This window comes from Fusarium proliferatum (assembly GCF_900067095.1).
Source record: "Fusarium proliferatum ET1 genome assembly, contig: FPRO_scaffold002, whole genome shotgun sequence".
Taxonomy (NCBI): Eukaryota; Fungi; Ascomycota; class Sordariomycetes; order Hypocreales; family Nectriaceae; genus Fusarium; species Fusarium proliferatum.
In genome coordinates this window covers 1,722,227-1,738,542 of record NW_022194791.1, presented here as the reverse complement: position 1 = coordinate 1,738,542, position 16,316 = coordinate 1,722,227, and the positions used below count along the sequence as shown (strand labels likewise).

The 16,316-nt window shown below is 49.1% G+C and overlaps 7 protein-coding genes and 1 non-coding gene across 8 annotated transcripts; 2 read left to right on the top strand and 6 right to left on the bottom strand.

Annotated features, from left to right (window-relative positions):
- Positions 1–313: 313 nt before the first annotated feature.
- On the bottom strand, positions 314–396 carry tRNA. The gene is given in 2 exon segments: positions 314–349; positions 360–396. It is a non-coding gene; the product is annotated as a tRNA-Lys (tRNA).
- A 272-nt stretch (positions 397–668) lies between these two features.
- On the bottom strand, positions 669–2,729 carry FPRO_03203 (putative RSM22-mitochondrial ribosomal protein, small subunit; the record flags this gene model as incomplete). Its single annotated transcript, XM_031226611.1, has 1 exon — positions 669–2,729. The coding sequence occupies one exon, from the start codon at positions 2,727–2,729 to the stop codon at positions 669–671; it is 2,061 nt and encodes a 686-aa protein (XP_031077130.1).
- A 657-nt stretch (positions 2,730–3,386) lies between these two features.
- FPRO_03204 (putative thioredoxin) lies at positions 3,387–4,135 on the bottom strand (the record flags this gene model as incomplete). The annotated part of the gene is made up of 3 exons (XM_031226610.1): positions 3,387–3,536; positions 3,597–4,000; positions 4,057–4,135. 3 exons carry the CDS (start codon positions 4,133–4,135, stop codon positions 3,387–3,389), a joined length of 633 nt encoding a protein of 210 aa, XP_031077129.1.
- A 258-nt stretch (positions 4,136–4,393) lies between these two features.
- On the top strand, positions 4,394–5,515 carry FPRO_03205 (uncharacterized protein; the record flags this gene model as incomplete). Its single annotated transcript, XM_031226609.1, has 3 exons — positions 4,394–4,420; positions 4,472–4,596; positions 4,645–5,515. The coding sequence occupies 3 exons, from the start codon at positions 4,394–4,396 to the stop codon at positions 5,513–5,515; spliced, it is 1,023 nt and encodes a 340-aa protein (XP_031077128.1).
- A 76-nt stretch (positions 5,516–5,591) lies between these two features.
- Positions 5,592–8,033, bottom strand: FPRO_03206 (uncharacterized protein; the record flags this gene model as incomplete). Its single annotated transcript, XM_031226608.1, has 4 exons — positions 5,592–6,863; positions 6,907–7,669; positions 7,719–7,830; positions 7,874–8,033. 4 exons carry the CDS (start codon positions 8,031–8,033, stop codon positions 5,592–5,594), a joined length of 2,307 nt encoding a protein of 768 aa, XP_031077127.1.
- An 836-nt stretch (positions 8,034–8,869) lies between these two features.
- FPRO_03207 (putative lipoic acid synthase precursor) lies at positions 8,870–10,155 on the bottom strand (the record flags this gene model as incomplete). Its single annotated transcript, XM_031226607.1, has 2 exons — positions 8,870–9,162; positions 9,213–10,155. The coding sequence occupies 2 exons, from the start codon at positions 10,153–10,155 to the stop codon at positions 8,870–8,872; spliced, it is 1,236 nt and encodes a 411-aa protein (XP_031077126.1).
- Positions 10,156–11,649: 1,494 nt separating this feature from the next.
- On the bottom strand, positions 11,650–12,039 carry FPRO_03208 (uncharacterized protein; the record flags this gene model as incomplete). The annotated part of the gene is made up of 1 exon (XM_031226605.1): positions 11,650–12,039. One exon carries the CDS (start codon positions 12,037–12,039, stop codon positions 11,650–11,652), a length of 390 nt encoding a protein of 129 aa, XP_031077125.1.
- Positions 12,040–15,344: 3,305 nt separating this feature from the next.
- Positions 15,345–16,043, top strand: FPRO_03209 (uncharacterized protein; the record flags this gene model as incomplete). Its single annotated transcript, XM_031226604.1, has 1 exon — positions 15,345–16,043. The coding sequence occupies one exon, from the start codon at positions 15,345–15,347 to the stop codon at positions 16,041–16,043; it is 699 nt and encodes a 232-aa protein (XP_031077124.1).
- Between the last annotated feature and the right edge of the window lie 273 nt (positions 16,044–16,316).

Below are 16,316 nucleotides of genomic sequence, written 5' to 3'. Positions count from 1 at the left end.
TTTTGGGTCTTGGGCGGAGATGCAAATTTCGAGAAAACCATCCGATATCAGAACAGGTGATGTTAGAATGGCCATGATATGGACTTGGGCTACTCCCATTAGCAGTCCAATCCATGTCATGATAAAGGAATAGCAAGGCCAATTGGATCACAAATTGCCATTCGTCAAGAGCAGACAAAAAGGTGCACATCGTCAAGGCTCACTTCATCAGAAACACCACCATGCTACCAAAGCACAATCATCATAAAGGGCAAAATACGTATAAAAAAAAAAAGAAAGCCTCGCAAACGCTCGCAATCGAATTTATAGGAACAGCCCGATGCGGGGGTCGAACCCGCAACCTTGAGATCGCGTACTCGTAAGAGTCTCACGCTCTACCGATTGAGCTAACCGGGCGTGGCTCTTATTGTTGAATTCAGTTGTTTCGAATCACATTCAAGAAGTTTGTAAGTAAGCCGAATGACTTGGACAATATTCAGCATGCTGTTAGATACTACTTCACAGCTATCAAGTGTGGTTCAAAGGCTCAAGGACCGTTTTGCATAAAATCGTTACATTATTTTGTTGTTTTGGTGTTGAGATCTATCATCATGCTCCATACCCTCATCATGACCTCCTGGCCTCGAACCAGTGTGTTGGTACGTCTATTTTACATATAATACATCCACCTATGATCGACCTCTTCTGTCAGAGTCGTCTCGCAGTTCAGCCTCTACTTCTTCATCCATTTGCTTGGCAATTATTCTCTCTTCCTCTTCCTCAGCCTCGAGAATCTCCTTGATAAGGCGGCTCTTCTTGTCCATCTTGTTCTTTCCACGACGCTCACGAGGGGCGTTCTTCTCGTTGGCACTGATTCCGCCAGGGCCCATGACAATCTCGACCTTTCTAGGCTTCTTGCCTTGTCCGGCTCGTTTACCACCGTCGTCAGGTCCCTTGCCAACACTAGCGTTGCGTGGAACTCGCGTCTTGGCTCCGAGCGCCCAAAGATCGCCCCATCGTGACTTGCGAGCATCGTGGTATGCGAGTTTGCTCTGGCTCTTGGTAACGGTCCATCTCTCAAGCTTGCCTTCCGGTGTGCAGAAGTCAAGGGTGACATGTCCCTTCTTCTTCAATGGGGGCATAATAGATCGCGGCAGGCTCTGCATATCGGGCCTTTCGTCTGAGTCTTCGTATCCTTCAAAGGCTCGGTTTGCAGCTTCTTTGCCACTTATAGACCGCTCCTTAGCGACACCACGTCTGAAGGCAACATAGCTGAACTCGACTTCGCCCTGATTCCTCGCGCTGTTTCCAAGCATTCGAGAATAGAACGCAGGACGGACAAATCTCTGACTGAAATGGCAGTAATCCTTGCGGCCTTTGCTCTTACCAGGTGTCTGATACATCGGGCACAGTCCCTGGTTAGTACAGGGGGCAACAACATATCCAAGCTCCTTTTCCCGTTCATAAGCAGGGTTAAAGGCTTCACTATCAAGCTCTGGCTCTCCAGATTGGGGCAAAAGGAACTGCCGAAGAACGGTGTCTCGAACATGAGCGACAGCCTCAAATCCTCGAGGGTGAGCCTTTTCTAGGACAATCAGAACACCTCCATCTTTGTTTAACAAGGACCAGAGTTTGTTAAGGACTGCTTGTCGGTAGTGGTCTTGCTCTTCCTTAAGAAACAGATGAGAGGCGATAATGACATCATAACTCTTGCGAGGCTGAGGCTTGCTACCCGCATCTAGATGCTCACCCTTCATCTCTCCTGAGTGCTCATAGTCGGGAAGTCGAGGGAGGAAAGTGGTGTTTTCCAGGAAAGTCTTGGTACGGTGTCGTAAACGATCAGAGCCAATAATGACTGTGCGCTTGCCTGGGGGGTTATCACCCTTGACTTCACCCTTTTCTTGCAGTAGATCCCATTCTGCTCGCACGATCTCGTCCCAGGCAATCAAGCCTGCGCCACCAGATCCTGCATCAAGAACGCTCATGCCACTGCCATCTTTAAGCTTAGACTGAAGCCACTCACTTCCGACTCGCTTGCGAACTTCTTTGAGGGTAGCCATTACTGAGGCATAGGCTGGCGGCATGAAGCCTGCAAGGAAAGCATCTCCTTCAATCTCAGTCATATGTCGCTGGTCTGCTGGAAGGCCAACGCCAAACATGTTTCCATTCCTCTTAGCCTCAGGTGTCGCAGGAGACAGTGGAAGACCTGGACCGCCAAAGGCTGTTTCAGCAGCACTCTTGACGTGATCGATGTGAGTTCGCTGTAGAAGATCACGAATCGGCATGATCATTTCGTCTTGTGGCAAGAGAATTTCAATAGGACTTCCCCAGAAACGACCCTCCAGAGTCAGGGGGTGAAATCGTGCCTCCTCGCCAGTGGGTCGCTCACTATGCTCATACTCCTCAGGCCAGGTCGCTTTCGTATCTTCCTCCAGCTGTTCCATTTCCAGCTCTTCCTGGGCCGCTGCTTCATTTTCCGCCTCTTGTTGCTTCTGCTGTGCGACCTTGAAGTCTTCCGAAAGTTTCTGTAGTGCATCGTATTCCCGTTGGCTTCTGGCAACTAAATCCACGTAGCCTGGCACGATTTGGTCGATTGCACGGTCCTCCAAGTCGGGTTCCGGAGTTGGTTCGTTGATGTCCTCGACACCCTCGTTGAAAGGAATTTCGTAAGCGACCTCCTCAAATTCGCCACCTTCCAGCTCTCTCAATACAATGCCTTCATTATCTGGCCGCGGGGGCTGTGGTCCCATGTCTGCATGTTCTGGAATACCTACATCTTCAGGTCTCGTCTCACGCAGCGGCGCACCGTACAACCGTTCGTACACCGCATATTCTTCGTCGTTAAGATATCCCTTTGGTAAAGTATCTCGAAATCTCTGCTTAGCGTCTCGAACAATTTGCTCAATTTCCTCCGGCGACGCCTGTCCCGTTGTTTGTGTGTCTTGTCGCAAACATCTTGACGTCGAAAATGCTTGTGAAATTGCAGCCTTCCTATTGGGCTGCAAGGAACGGAATGAAGAAATACGTTGCGAGCGAAGTAAAGCACTGGAAGAATAAAATCCTGACGATACCGTTAAATAGGAAGCATTACACCTCGGGCAAGCATTTCGTATTCTTCTGGCCGACAACATTTTCTGTACTATACAGATTTGGGGCAATGGAGTCGAAGTTTTACTATAAGAGCTTCGTCTTTTCGTGTATACGCGTGGTCACGTGCTGATTGATATATGTGGCAATTATCTTTAGGTCGCTACAAGCTAACTGGTCACCATGAATCAAAAATGGAGATTCAACATCATATAAACGAGTCGAATGATTCTAGAACTGTATAGTAAGTTCGCCTGAAAAGATTGAATATACATGCCCAAGTAGAGCCCTTTACCGATGAACGCCATACCCAAAGTTCCTTAATCACCACCAAGATCTGCCAATGTCTTGAAGGACGAACGTGGGGGAGCTCTGGCACCACCAGCGGTCTGCGATCCACCGGTGTTTCTTGGTGCTGGTTTACGATGAAGGTTGAAGGGGCTGTCTTCCGCTGACTTATACGGGTCAAACTACCATCTAATTAGCAACCGCAGTATTTCACACTGAAAGACCGCCAGTCGGTCACTTACAGTGAACAGAGAAACAAAGTATAGTCCAAAGAACGCTATCAGAGCATCGAAGACGGCTTTCAAATTCCACTGCTTGGACAGCGAGGCAGATCGTGACTCGCCACCGAGCGTTCGCCCGGGAGTCTTAAAAACGTTACCAGTAGCTGGTCCGCCAAGCTTCACCGCATTATTGATAGCCGCTGTGAGAGCGGGGGGGTTGGCACCCTTGATGGTCTCGATGCAGGTGCCGTTGTGGAAGATCTTGAAGGTCGGCATGGCGGAAACACCTTGGGCTCGGGCGATGCCGGACTGGTTATCGACGTTGACCTTTGCGAAGGCAACCTTCTTCGGGCGTGAGTGTTCTTTGGCGAGAGCTTCGAATGTAGGCGCAATCATCTTGCAGGGACCACACCAGTCGGCGTAAACTAAGTAGAAGTCGTGTTAGTTATGACATGGATATTCACGGACTGTTCGAACGTACAATCTGCGATGACCACATTTGTACCCGAGAGGAGACTACTCCATTCGGACTCAGAAGCAATGTTGATGGGGCCACTCATGGTCGCGATTCCGTTAATGTTCAGTCCTTGTGTTTGTCATGAAAGGCCACATTTGTCGCATCCTGTTCACCATGATGCTGACGAAGCGCGGGCGAACCTCGAAAGCTCTGTGTTGGGCAGGCGGTGACCAAGGCGGCGATATTCTGCCGGACATTTGACCCCACTATCACAACTTTTTGCTAGAGTTAGGTTGTCGCAACTTTACCTCGAGTGATCTACACATTTCAGATCTTATCAGTCCTTGTAATTAACAACAAGATGTCTTACTCAGAGCGCAACTCTAAGGTCAGTAATCAGTTAACACTCAATTCACTCCAGTTCACTAACTCTTAACAGAAACGCAAAACCGAACATAATGGTCGAGAGGGAGGTTCCGCCAGACCTTCCACGATATTTGACCCAATTGAAGGTGGTCGATCATGGACCATCTCCGTTGCCATTCCCAGCAGTATCCTCTCAGAGTATGTATCTTTATTATAGTGTCTATCTCTACTAACGAACAATCACAGCCTCGCTTCTGCTGACCAGCGAATGAACCAACCCGCTCGCATTGCTCGTGCCCTCGCTGCTTTCTCTGTCGACGAAGTGGTTGTTTTTGACGATTCTCCTCTCGCGACCCGCCCTCGCCAAACAGATACCAACAGTTACACAGGCGACACCGACCCGTGCCATTTTCTCACGCACATTCTAACCTACCTGGAGGCACCACCATTTATGCGCAAACAAATTTTCGGCCTGCACCCCAACTTGCGACTTACTGCCATGTTGCCCACTCTCGAAATGCCGCATCATCCAAATCCTAAGGAATGGATCTCTTATCGGGAAGGAATAGTTATTCCTGGTGAAACAAGCACAGGTTCCGGTTCGCTCGTTGAAGTTGGTCTGGGGGAGCCTGTCGAGGTTGAGGCCAAGATCCCAGCAAAGACACGGATAACACTCAAGTTTTCCGAGGATGAGACCCAATACCCTGAACCTGTGCATCCTGCTGCACCAAGAACTGAGGGCGGTTACTACTGGGGATACAATGTAAGAAGGGCCAGTTCCCTCTCCAATGTTTTCACTGAGAGTCCCTACGAGAACGGTTACGATGTCAGTATTGGCACCTCCGAACGTGGCGTTCCGGCCTCTAGGGTTTTCCCGCCGTCTAAGAGAGTCAACTTCAACCATCTTATCATTGTCTTTGGTGGCCCGCGAGGTCTGGAGTTTGCAGCAATGAACGATCAAGAACTCAGCAGTATGGGCATCCAGGGTCCCAGGACGAAGGAGTTGTTCGACCACTGGGTTAATGTGTTGCCTGGTCAAGGATGCCGGAATATTAGGACAGATGAAGCTGTGTTTATTGCATTGGCAACATTGAGAGGTATTTGGAATTCTAGTTAGTTTACTGGTATAGCGAACGATACCCTTATTAAGCTTCCCCCTTCATTATCTGACATCAAAAAAGTATGTCAAATGCTCATGATACATACAAAGCCAAAGTGTCTGCAAATGTGCTGTTGTTGTCACTAGCCGGAGCCAAATCCATCCCATCTCGATGCACCATGATCCTAGTGCCCACTGTAGTCAATCCTAGAAACCTCGTTCCAGGGCTCAAGCCTTGAATGCTCAAAGTTCTTGCTTGGCAGAATCCTGGAGATTTGTTGCTAGCACAGGTATCGTTATAGTTCGTGAAAAATGAATACAACCCTGCCCCATATACGGCAACATTGCTGGAGTTGAGAATCCTCATGCCCCATCCCATATTACATCCTGGATCAGGGTCGTTCTGGCAGTCTTGCTGAAAGTTTGGATCGTTCAGTGCTGGCACAAGAGGGAATGGGTATTGAGCCACGGGTATGGGTTGAAAGTAAGCCTGCTCTGTCTGTGCGTGGCCAATGTAAACGTCTCTGGTGTTGGCGAGCTGATATTGATACAGAACATGGTGTTCTGAACCAGACGCACTGAGCCAGATGCGGCCTCTCTGTGCCTCCACAAGAACTCCTCTTCCTGCAAAGATAGAAACACGTTGGTATTTTTGATCCTCAAGATCGTGGTCTGCGACCCAAAACCAGCAATTTTCTGTGAATAGACCCCCAGCGAAAGCCGTTACGTGGAAGCTCATGTAAGCTGCCAGACATCTCGGGTTGACCGCGTTTGTCCCTTTGATCGCAGGGCAGTCTGGAACTTGAAGATAGGTCCCAGCAAAACCTCCAATTCGAGTGTGTACATCCCACATGCCTGAGGGGGCTCCAGGAGCAAACAAATTATACTGAATTAGGATGGCACCTGCTGTTGGCCCACGGGTTGATACAATTGTATCTGACCACTCTATCTGGCCAACATCACCAGGGCGACCGACTTGGACGACAGGTCGAGGTTTGCTCAAGTCCCCAAAGTTGGGCCCTGTCCCCATGATGATTGATGCCAAGGCTTCACCCACAATTCTGGCATTCGGTGGGATGTGTACAGTGTCTGAAACCATATAGTATCCTGCGTCAAGATATGCGATGAGCCCTTTTGCCGCCGTGTACTGGAATAAGGCATTAAGTGCCTGAGTATCATCATGCGATGCATCACCGTATGCACCATTTGCTTTTGCTGAGATGAAGTAACTGCCTGGAACTTGCTCGTACTGAGGCTTTGATCGCTCGTAGTAGATATTGCGATCAAGGAGATTTTGACTCCGAGTGAAAGGAAGCGGATAAAGGGCCATCGCATCGAATGTGCCCTCCATGTTCGCGTAGTGCCCCTGATTCTGTTAGCAATGTTCACAGTTCCGCGAGTCGGCCTACCATCAGGAAAACAGCGCTGTCTACTGGTGCTATAGCAGAGCGTGCCAGATCAGTACCTTCGGGGCCCATGAGAACGCTGTTCACATTCTGAAATTTGACGTTTTCCATCGCCAAAGAAGCTGCGCTGCTGATACTCTGTGAGCTGTTGCGTGTTGTAGCGATAGCCACATCAACATTCTCAAACCAACTGTCAAGAATCGTGATAGAGCCAACACCGAACGATGAATCGTCCATCTTGATGCCCACTCGACAGTTCTTAAACACTGTACTCTTGAAAGTCCACCCCCAGTCCCAGGTCATCCATATCGCGACATCGGCATTGGAGAACCAGAGGTTGCGTGCTGTAAATTGCTGATTACCCAAAACTGTGGCATTTCCCCCACCAAAGAAATAAAGATCATTGAGAAGCCCCCCTGATCCTTCTTCAATGAGGAGACCTGTGTGTTGATTTCCAGGAACGGTCGACAGTTGGAACACACAGTTGGTGATGGCTGTTGCCTGAGATGACGGCCAGTGTATACCCACAGCAGGAAAGTCTGGGGGAAGGGCAGTTGTATCCAAAACCAGATTACGAATTTGGCGAAAAAAGACGTTTGTTGAGTTCCATGCGAGGGAACCAGTAGACAGATAGGGGTTTCCATCGATTAATCCGAAGCTTTGCTTAGAAAAGGAGGCGGATGCTTTGATGACAGGTCGGTTTGTGGGGTCACCAATGATTTGCGTATAGTACAAATCAATGAGGGAGTTGCTGATGAGATATGTTCTTTCTCTGTTAGCAATACTAAACTCGCGATGTTATTCTGGGCACTCACCCGGCTGGGATATAGACAGTCGCGGGTGAAATAGTGCTTCCTTTGCACACACCAGGAATACATCGAACACCTTCACTGATTGCTGCATTTATAGCGGCCGTGTCGTCCGCAACTGTTTTGTTAGCTATGAAGCTGAATCCGAGTGAAGTACTAACCTCCATCGCCAACAGCGCCAAAGTCTTTCACGTTACGGAACACAGGGTAAAGCTTGTCAGGATAATAGGGAGCACTCCCACGGTGCTCAATGTCCTCCAGCCAGTACCTCGCTTCGGCACTTCCCAAAAGGGTGAATAGGAAAAGGAGGAGGAACTTCATAATGAAGAACCTGACAAGAGAGTGAAGGTGAATATACCTATAGGTAGCCCAAGTCGAAATCGTGTGAATTGATCAAGAAAACCAGAGTCGAAAGAAAAGGTCCAAGAAGTTGAAGGTACCTTAGATATTTCGTCGATAAGAAGTTACGGCCGAGCAACTCTTTGTTCAAGAAATAGGAAAGAGCTTGTTGACTGTCGCTCTGCTCTTCCCTTGCATGTAATCAAGATTACGATTGTGCCTTCCCCGTGGCAACCAGATCAATCATCCCAAGAATGTAATGGAAAGGGTGATGTGATCACAAGATATGATCGTCTGTAGTGGAACAAGTCTAATGTAGGGCAGTGATTCATCAACTCCAACTTTACCTACACAAGAGATGAGAACCCCTCCAGGCAGTGTCAGCTCATGACAAGAGCAACTGCTGCCATTATCACCCACGACAAGTCTATCCGGTAAGATAATCAAGTCGCTACGAGGCATGCTTGAGTTTCACTACGAAAACATATGGGACAGGCACTGAGATGGGTTGATCATAGTGTGAGTGACGTCGTTCCTGTAGTGAACGAACCTATCCAGAGGAGTTCAGTTACACAGCAAGGACAATATCAGAACAACCACCACGTTTACATGCAGATATTTGATGTACAACCCGCTAGGGGTGAGTGATTGTATTGTATGTGAGTGTGCGACAAGGTCGCAGCAGCCTTGTTGAAGACCATGCTTTTCTAGTTGAATATCTGACCCTACCCAAAACGCCTTCCGATACGGTCATAGCCCATGATTATTTAGTGTAGTGAGGTGTGGTTGATGTGGAAAGGAGGAGTATAGTGATCTGTTTAGATCGTCGACTGTGTTGAGTCGAGAGCAACGGCTTGGCCAAGGTTTCCACTGGCCATAGCCTTCTCGCCGGAGCGCTTGCGCAATACGTTCTCGATGAAGGCTTCACCAGCCTTGTATGAAGAACGCACGAGAGGCCCACTGGCACAGTACAGGAAACCCATGTCCAGAGCTCGCTTGCGCCACATCTCAAACTCATCAGGGGTCACGTACTTCTCGACCTTCAGATGACGCTTGGTAGGTCGCATGTACTGACCGAATGTGACGACATCAACGTCAGCCTTTCGAAGTTCTAAGCGCTGTTAGCTGATTCACAAAGCATTATTCAAAGGGTTGTCTTACCCTCCAGCGCAGCCATGATCTCATGCTCCTGCTCGCCGAGACCAAGCATCAGACTGGTCTTAGTAATAGGACCGTCCTTGCCCATAATGTCCTTGACATGCTTCAACACAGACAAGCTCTGTCTGAAAGTAGCTCTGCGGTCTCGCACATAGGGAGTGAGGTCCTCGACGGTCTCAACATTATGCGCATAAACGTCGAGTCCACTCTCAGCCACAACCTTGACCATATCCAAGTCTCCTCGGAAATCGCCAGTCAAAGCTTCAACAAGCAATGAAGGCTTCTTCTGCTTAATTCTTCGGATTGTCTCAGCAAAATGTTTCGCACCACCGTCTGCCAGATCGTCACGGTCCACGCTGGTCAGCACGACATAGCCAAGACCCCACCTGGCCAGGGCCTCTGCGGTGTTCTCGGGCTCGTGAGGATCCAACGCAGCAGGGTTGCGATTTGTCTTTACGCTGCAGAAACGGCATCCTCTGGTGCATGTGTCGCCCATGAGCATAATAGTAGCAGTCGCAGCATTCTTATCTGAACCACCCCAACATTCTGAAATGTTGGGACATCGAGCCTCCTCGCAGACGGTGTGTAGTCCCAATCCTCGTAAATCCTTCTTGATGCTCTTGAAGTTGTCGTTACCGGCGGGGATCGGTGTCTTTAGCCATTCTGGCAGTCGTGTGATGGTTCGTTTCTTGCCCTCAGGGCCGACTTCGGCGGTCTTCAAAGAGTAAGCCTCTGCTGGAGACAGTGGCTGGGCTGGAGACGACGTCGCAAGGAAATCGGAGAAGTCTGAGACTGCTGTGTCCTTGAAATAACTCTTTCGTCGAGGTTTGCCGGGCTCGCTGCCACTCGGAGGTACAGTGGCGAAAGTTCTAAGTGTGGGCGTAGCGCTCAGCGCCTTGCGAAGAGGCGCATGTGCCCGCTTGAGGGATGGAGCAAGAGAAGCCATTATAATACAGAGAAACAACGACTTCTACCTCTCCGAAAGGACGATACAATGAAAAATAAGAAAGCCGTTGGGCGTTCGTGGAGATATGTGGAAGCAGGCTTCGAAAATAGCGGCTGCTTCAAAGAACTCAAATTCCTAGACTCGGGGGCAAAGGCCGATGAGACCCGCACACCCCGGGCCGCATCCGATTGATGAACCAATAAAAGAACATCGCATTATCATTATTCAGCCCATTTTCTAAATCCCGTCACGAATACCGCCATAGTTACCGCGAAGGTGAAATCATCGGTTAGGAGCTTTGAAGCCTGCAGATTTATTCATTGACTTATCTATGGTCAAAGACCAGATTCTCGTATCGAGTCTCATTTGTATACATTTGAACCAGCTTATAGAGTGATGCTTGACGGATAGACTGAGAACCCTGGGTAAAATTGTAATTCTACAGCAAGGGTCTGTTCAGATTAGTCACCGGACGTTGGTTTCCACGCCATTTCGAATTGGCAACACCTGGTCTCTAGTCTTCACTTTCAAGCAAGATCCAACCATCGTTGAGCGTGACAAAGTCTATTGCTCTCATACTATCTACTAGCCATCTATCATGGCTCATCATCGTTGGCCCATTGTCGGACACTCAAAAATTCACCAATCCTCCTTATTCATGTAAATCGTATCCCACCCCTTCCGAATCAAATCAAAGCCATACTCCAAGCTGCAAACCGTCCTCCAAGGATCAAGCAGAGCTAGATCCTGGATCACCTGCGCCGTCGTAAAAAGGGGGTATCGCCAAAAGAGAAGTATAGTAAAACCAGTTCATCCGAGAAGCAGAGTTACCGAAGTGAATATGAATTATTTTCCACGTCGCCGACGTCGTCCCCGTCTCTTTGGAAACGACTCTCTACAGGGCAGCAGAGTCGAGTGAAGAGATGTTGAGTGAATAAATGGGGTAAAAAGGGTTTCCAGCCAGGAGCATGTACCAGCTGTCGTGGTAGGAAGGGGATATGATCTCAAAGCCATTGAGAGGTTACCAAGCCTTGGAGTGATATCCTCAACTGAGGAAATTTGGAACTGCGATATATTTGGTCAAGGTGAACAGGCTTGGGAACATCAACGGCTACCCTTCAACACAAGCGACAACTCGAAGGTTTGAACTATACGCAGCGCAGTCAACGCGCTGGGTGCATGCTGCCAGGGAAGAAAGAAACAGCAAGAGTTGAAAGCCCGCATGTTTTGTCAGTGGAGCGGGCGTGATGAAGCGTAAGGAAGCAGTCAAGCTATCCAGGAGGCAGAGTCTCAGAACTCATCAAGTGTGAAGCAGGCGACAAGTGTCGACCTGCTGTTGGTATCGTGGCGTTTCATCATAAAGAATAGGCCGCGCTGGTGGCCAGGGTATAAAAGGTGAATGGACAAGAAATGGAAGACGGTGGTTGTTGTCGGCTTTAGTGCAAGACGACAGTCGTGAGATGCTCAAGGAATCTCATTCCACGCAGAACGCGCTTACAGAAGAGCAGCGGCAACCATACCAGCAACTCCGACCACAGCGAACTTGCCGACGGCGACAGCAGATCCAGCGTTGCCAGGAACCTCCGAGGGCTCGGACGAGCCACCAGTGGTACCAGCCGTGTTAGAGGCCTTGGGGGTAGAGACAGGCGTGGTGTTGTTTTGAGAAACAGGCCAGAAGGTGGTGGTCTCCTCAACGAGAGCTGTGGACGTAACCTCGACGGAAGTCTCAACAGCAGTTGTGCTCACACCAGTGGCGGTGATGGTGTGAACCTGAGATAGATAGTAGGTCTTGGTAACGACGGCGGTGGACGTGTGAGTGGTGGTACCCTCGTTAGCGAGAGCGAAGGCAGGCAGAACAGCCAGGATAAGCTTGGAGAAATGCATTGTGTTGGTGTTCGTTGTATAGGTGAGTGCTTTCAAAGCGTTTGCGATTGGTGTAAGTGAGAGGGTGAGTTGGAAGCGACAACAGATCGATGCTCTGTATCCAGACAGCGAGAAGCACAAGCTAATAAGTAAAGTAACTTATGTATGTATTCAACGAAGAAATGTACGAGCGAGATAGACTCTGCCAACGAAGTCTGTGGACCGAGAACAAGTTTGTTTCGAAGCGTAGAAGGGTGGCCTGTTCAAAAGCCTGGGGGGGGTCAAATTTAATATACTACGAGGAACCTGAGAGCAGAAGCAAACAACACAGAGAAACAGCAACTCTCAGCTTCTGCAGCACGCACTAGCACGCACCCTGACTCTAGGCCAAGACCAAGGCCTTGCAATGGCAGAGCCAGAGCGCAGGCGACGTTTGGTGATGGTGGGATGGACCCATTAAACTGGTACAGGTGACACGAACAGACCCCTATTCGGCGGTCATGTCTCAAGTACTTGTGACCTGACCAGGCTTGTCATGCTCCTCGAGGGAAATTACAGCGCATTTTGCTTGACAGCTTCAGGTAGTCTGACCGAGCAGGCCTGTCATGAAACTTGGGCCTAGGCCATGTCTACTTATTAGACCCTTTATTCGAATCCCCTGCCATGGGCCATGGCCATGACATCCATTTCATCCAGGCTCTCGGCTCTCTAACACTTTGTGCGGCAGAATTTGATACTCTGGAGACTCAAAGAGGGTTTCCACCGGGGATCTGAGACCCTGGTCTCCCGTGTGATGGATGGATGGGAAGAAAACTCTGCACTCTAGGCGTTAGGCATTGTTCCCGTTGGCTACCAGCAGAGACAGGCGACGAGGATTGTTGAGTGGCGATGAAATCATTGTGCAGCCCACTCAAATCGAGTCAATGACTGGGAGATGAGGGAATTAAAGAGAAAAAGACGCTCTGCCTTAAAAAGTCATTAATAATTTCTGGAGAAAAGGTGGCGTTCGTTGCCGCTACAGGGTGCTCGTGTAGTCTAGCTCTTGACTTCACGGGCCACGAGCGGTTGAGGAGACGGTAGTCGAATAAGGCGTTTTTAGAGGGGAATTGAGTGTTAATTGGTTGTCTGCAAGTCTCTGTCCAATCTTATCAGCCCAATGACCCTCACTTCAAGCGTCGTGACTCGCTTCGTGCACTTTCACAACAGCGCAGAAAGTAAAATTTGCATAATTTCCGTCAGGTCCTCGGATTGCCTGATTGGCCACATTAAAAGGCACGGTTCCTGATCGTTGTGCGGCGTGCCTGGCGCGATACCTAATTGGTGCACCCAACACCAACCGCCGAGACACATCACCAAGACACATCACCAAGGCCGTCGATCGTTGTTCCGTGGAGCGCTACTGCAATGAGAATTAGTTAGATGAGTCTAATTTTCTATCGAATTGCGTTTCTGTGAAGTCTCAACAACAACTTTGTGTTAGTGTTAGTCACAGCCCCCAATAACGTGTATCACACGTGTACGCAAGGTAGCATCCGTCAGCTGCATCTCTCCCAACAACAATGCCTTGTGAGGCTGCTTTGTTTTCTATTCCTATGAAAGCTTTGTGCCCTCTTTTGTTTTTTATGCTCCTCTACCTTTGTCTCCGCTGAACTGAAACTCTGCCACAACGGCAATCCCGTCGGTCGCTTAACACTTGGCTGGGGGTACGCCATTCTGCCAGGAAAAATAAGGCCCAGCCATCAAAAGCCTGGATGTCAGCGCTGACCCCGGATTGTTGGATAACCGCGTGGGTGCGTGCTACTGTAGGCACTCTATGTATGGTGCATCACTGCATAACTCCGTATATGCAGGTTCTTCCAATGCCTTGAATTTGGTTCTATTCCTGTCTGTCTGTCTGTCTATCTGTCCGATCGAGCTCACACCGCTGCGCTGTGTTGTTTACACTGCGTCCAATCGTCACTACTATTTCACTTCACAGGCCAAATGTTGACGTGGCCACGCTGTGTGACGCCCACGCAAAACTGTCGCTGCACCATGCGGGTCGCGTGCCTTGAAGAAGCGGCAGCTTTCCGTTCTTCAATTTCTCGGCTATGACTAAGACCCTAGTCCTTGTTATAGCCCTGCAATGACGAGCTTGGCTCTTACACTACGTTGACGTCAAAGTTCCTCCGTAGCAACGGATGTCGACTCTAACTTCAATGCCAGGCAAACAAGTTTGTTCTCTCAAGTGTGCCAAGTCCTATGGGCAAAGAAACATAACGGATTTCCTCGCTAAATCGCTTGCATCAAGCCAAGAGTTTTGCCCGTGCGTATGTACCTATCATCAATACGAGGTTACGCTGCATATGAACATGTGCCATCACTGGCATCACAATGATGATTTGTTTCCTTCGGCCCAAACTTTAGCAGCTTAGCAGCATATCAATACCTACCCTCGTGATTTTCATGGTGTGAATCCCGAGCTGCATGCCAGCACATTGAGATCAAGGTCATGGAGATAGTATGTCTGATTCTGTGATGACCAAACTGCGACGGTTGATGGCAAACCCAAACAATACATCTGGCGGTCAAATATCCAAGATCGTTTGTCCCGAATAAAACCCATTTTATCATATCAGGTCATAAAAAGAGTCGAATCTCATAGTCCTTTCCTGCGAGATTTTCGCTAGTATCGCAAATGTATGCAATAGTAGCATGTGCCATTTGCCTACCCTGGACCAAAGTGTTGTACACACGCGTAGCACGGAAACCACAGGTATCGAGGCTTACTCTAATATTGCGTCAAGAGATATCAGGCCAGCAAGATTTGATGGCAACGGGGTAGTATGTTTCTGAAAGATATACTTTTTTCCTATATGAAAAAAAAGGGTTGCGTAAGTATTGTTTTTATATAGACGGCCAGGATCAAACAACTCTAGGCAGCATATACACTCGCCGGTATATAAAAACTTACCCAATAGCTGTGCCAGCATTATATGTGTTTCAGTTAGGCAACTAACCTTGGAACTTCAACGGTACCAATATAAAACTGGTGTTACCTCCAGTCATTGTAATAGAGAGAATTGAAGATGTCTTTTAAAGCTGCCAAAAAGTGGAGCTCCAGACTTTCTCGAAAAGCTAGGTCGTGACGTCGCAATCAACCTCAGCCTCTTCAACACTTTCCTAGGTACACCTCAAAACCATCTAGCCTCTGCGCTTGAATTCTCGTCTCCACGCCCAAGAGTAACAAAAAGAACCTGTTTCAAGAACCGCGCATTCAACTTTGCAACCAGCACCGCCTCTGCAATAATAAAAGCTGTCACAATAGTAGCTGCAAGTTCGCAACTATGACTGACTCACCACCAACGGAGCCCCGAGCTCGCTCAAGATCACCTGCTCCCAAGGACAAGGACGATCGCAAAGGCCGCGATGATACACACAGAGAAAATGACGAACGTCGCCAGCGCAGAGATCGCAGCAGGTCGCGCGATCGTAACAACAATCGCGACCGCAGAGATTCGCCCCCACGCAGACCCCGAGATCGATCGCGATCACCAGCGCCAAGACCCAGAGGATCAGGCGGATTCAAGTGGAAGGGAGAGCGTCGGGACAATGATAGAAACCGTGACTTCCGCAGGCGGTCACCGCAGCGACATCGGGATCGCGACTATGGCAGGGACCGGAACTACCGTCGAGATGACCGTGACGGGGGACGGGACAGACAGCGAGAAGGCGAGAGGGATCAGAGAAGGGAGAGGAAGGAAAAGAAGGAAGAGAAGCCCAAGGCGCCTGTGGCTCAGGCAGGCGAGGAGATGATCATCGTCAACGTCAACGATCGGCTTGGTACGAAAGCTGCTGTTCCCTGCTTGGAGTCTGATACCGTGGGCCAGCTCAAGATGATGGTCGCCGCCCGAATCGGTCGTGACCCTGGCCAGATTATCTTGAAGCGACAGAGCGAGAGACCATTCAAAGATCACATTACCCTGGGAGATTATGGCATCTCGAACGGTGTGCAACTGGACCTGGAAATTGATACACGGGACTGAAATGGCATGGAAGCATGGGCTCTGGGACCAAAGTTTTCAACGTTTTACTTTTTGTCTGGCGTTATCTGGATTGCATGACCAAAAAAATACATAATTGAGCAGAAACAATTTAGTCTGGGACTACTGGCGTGAGCCATGCCATGTAAGAGAAATCTCATGAAGAGGTCATATCCAAATTCATCGAAATCGTTAAGAAAAAGCGCCTCGTAACCCGCAACACGCCTATACTGCGACTCAGATCTTGAAACAAGATATAAAAGTTAGTCTGTCGAC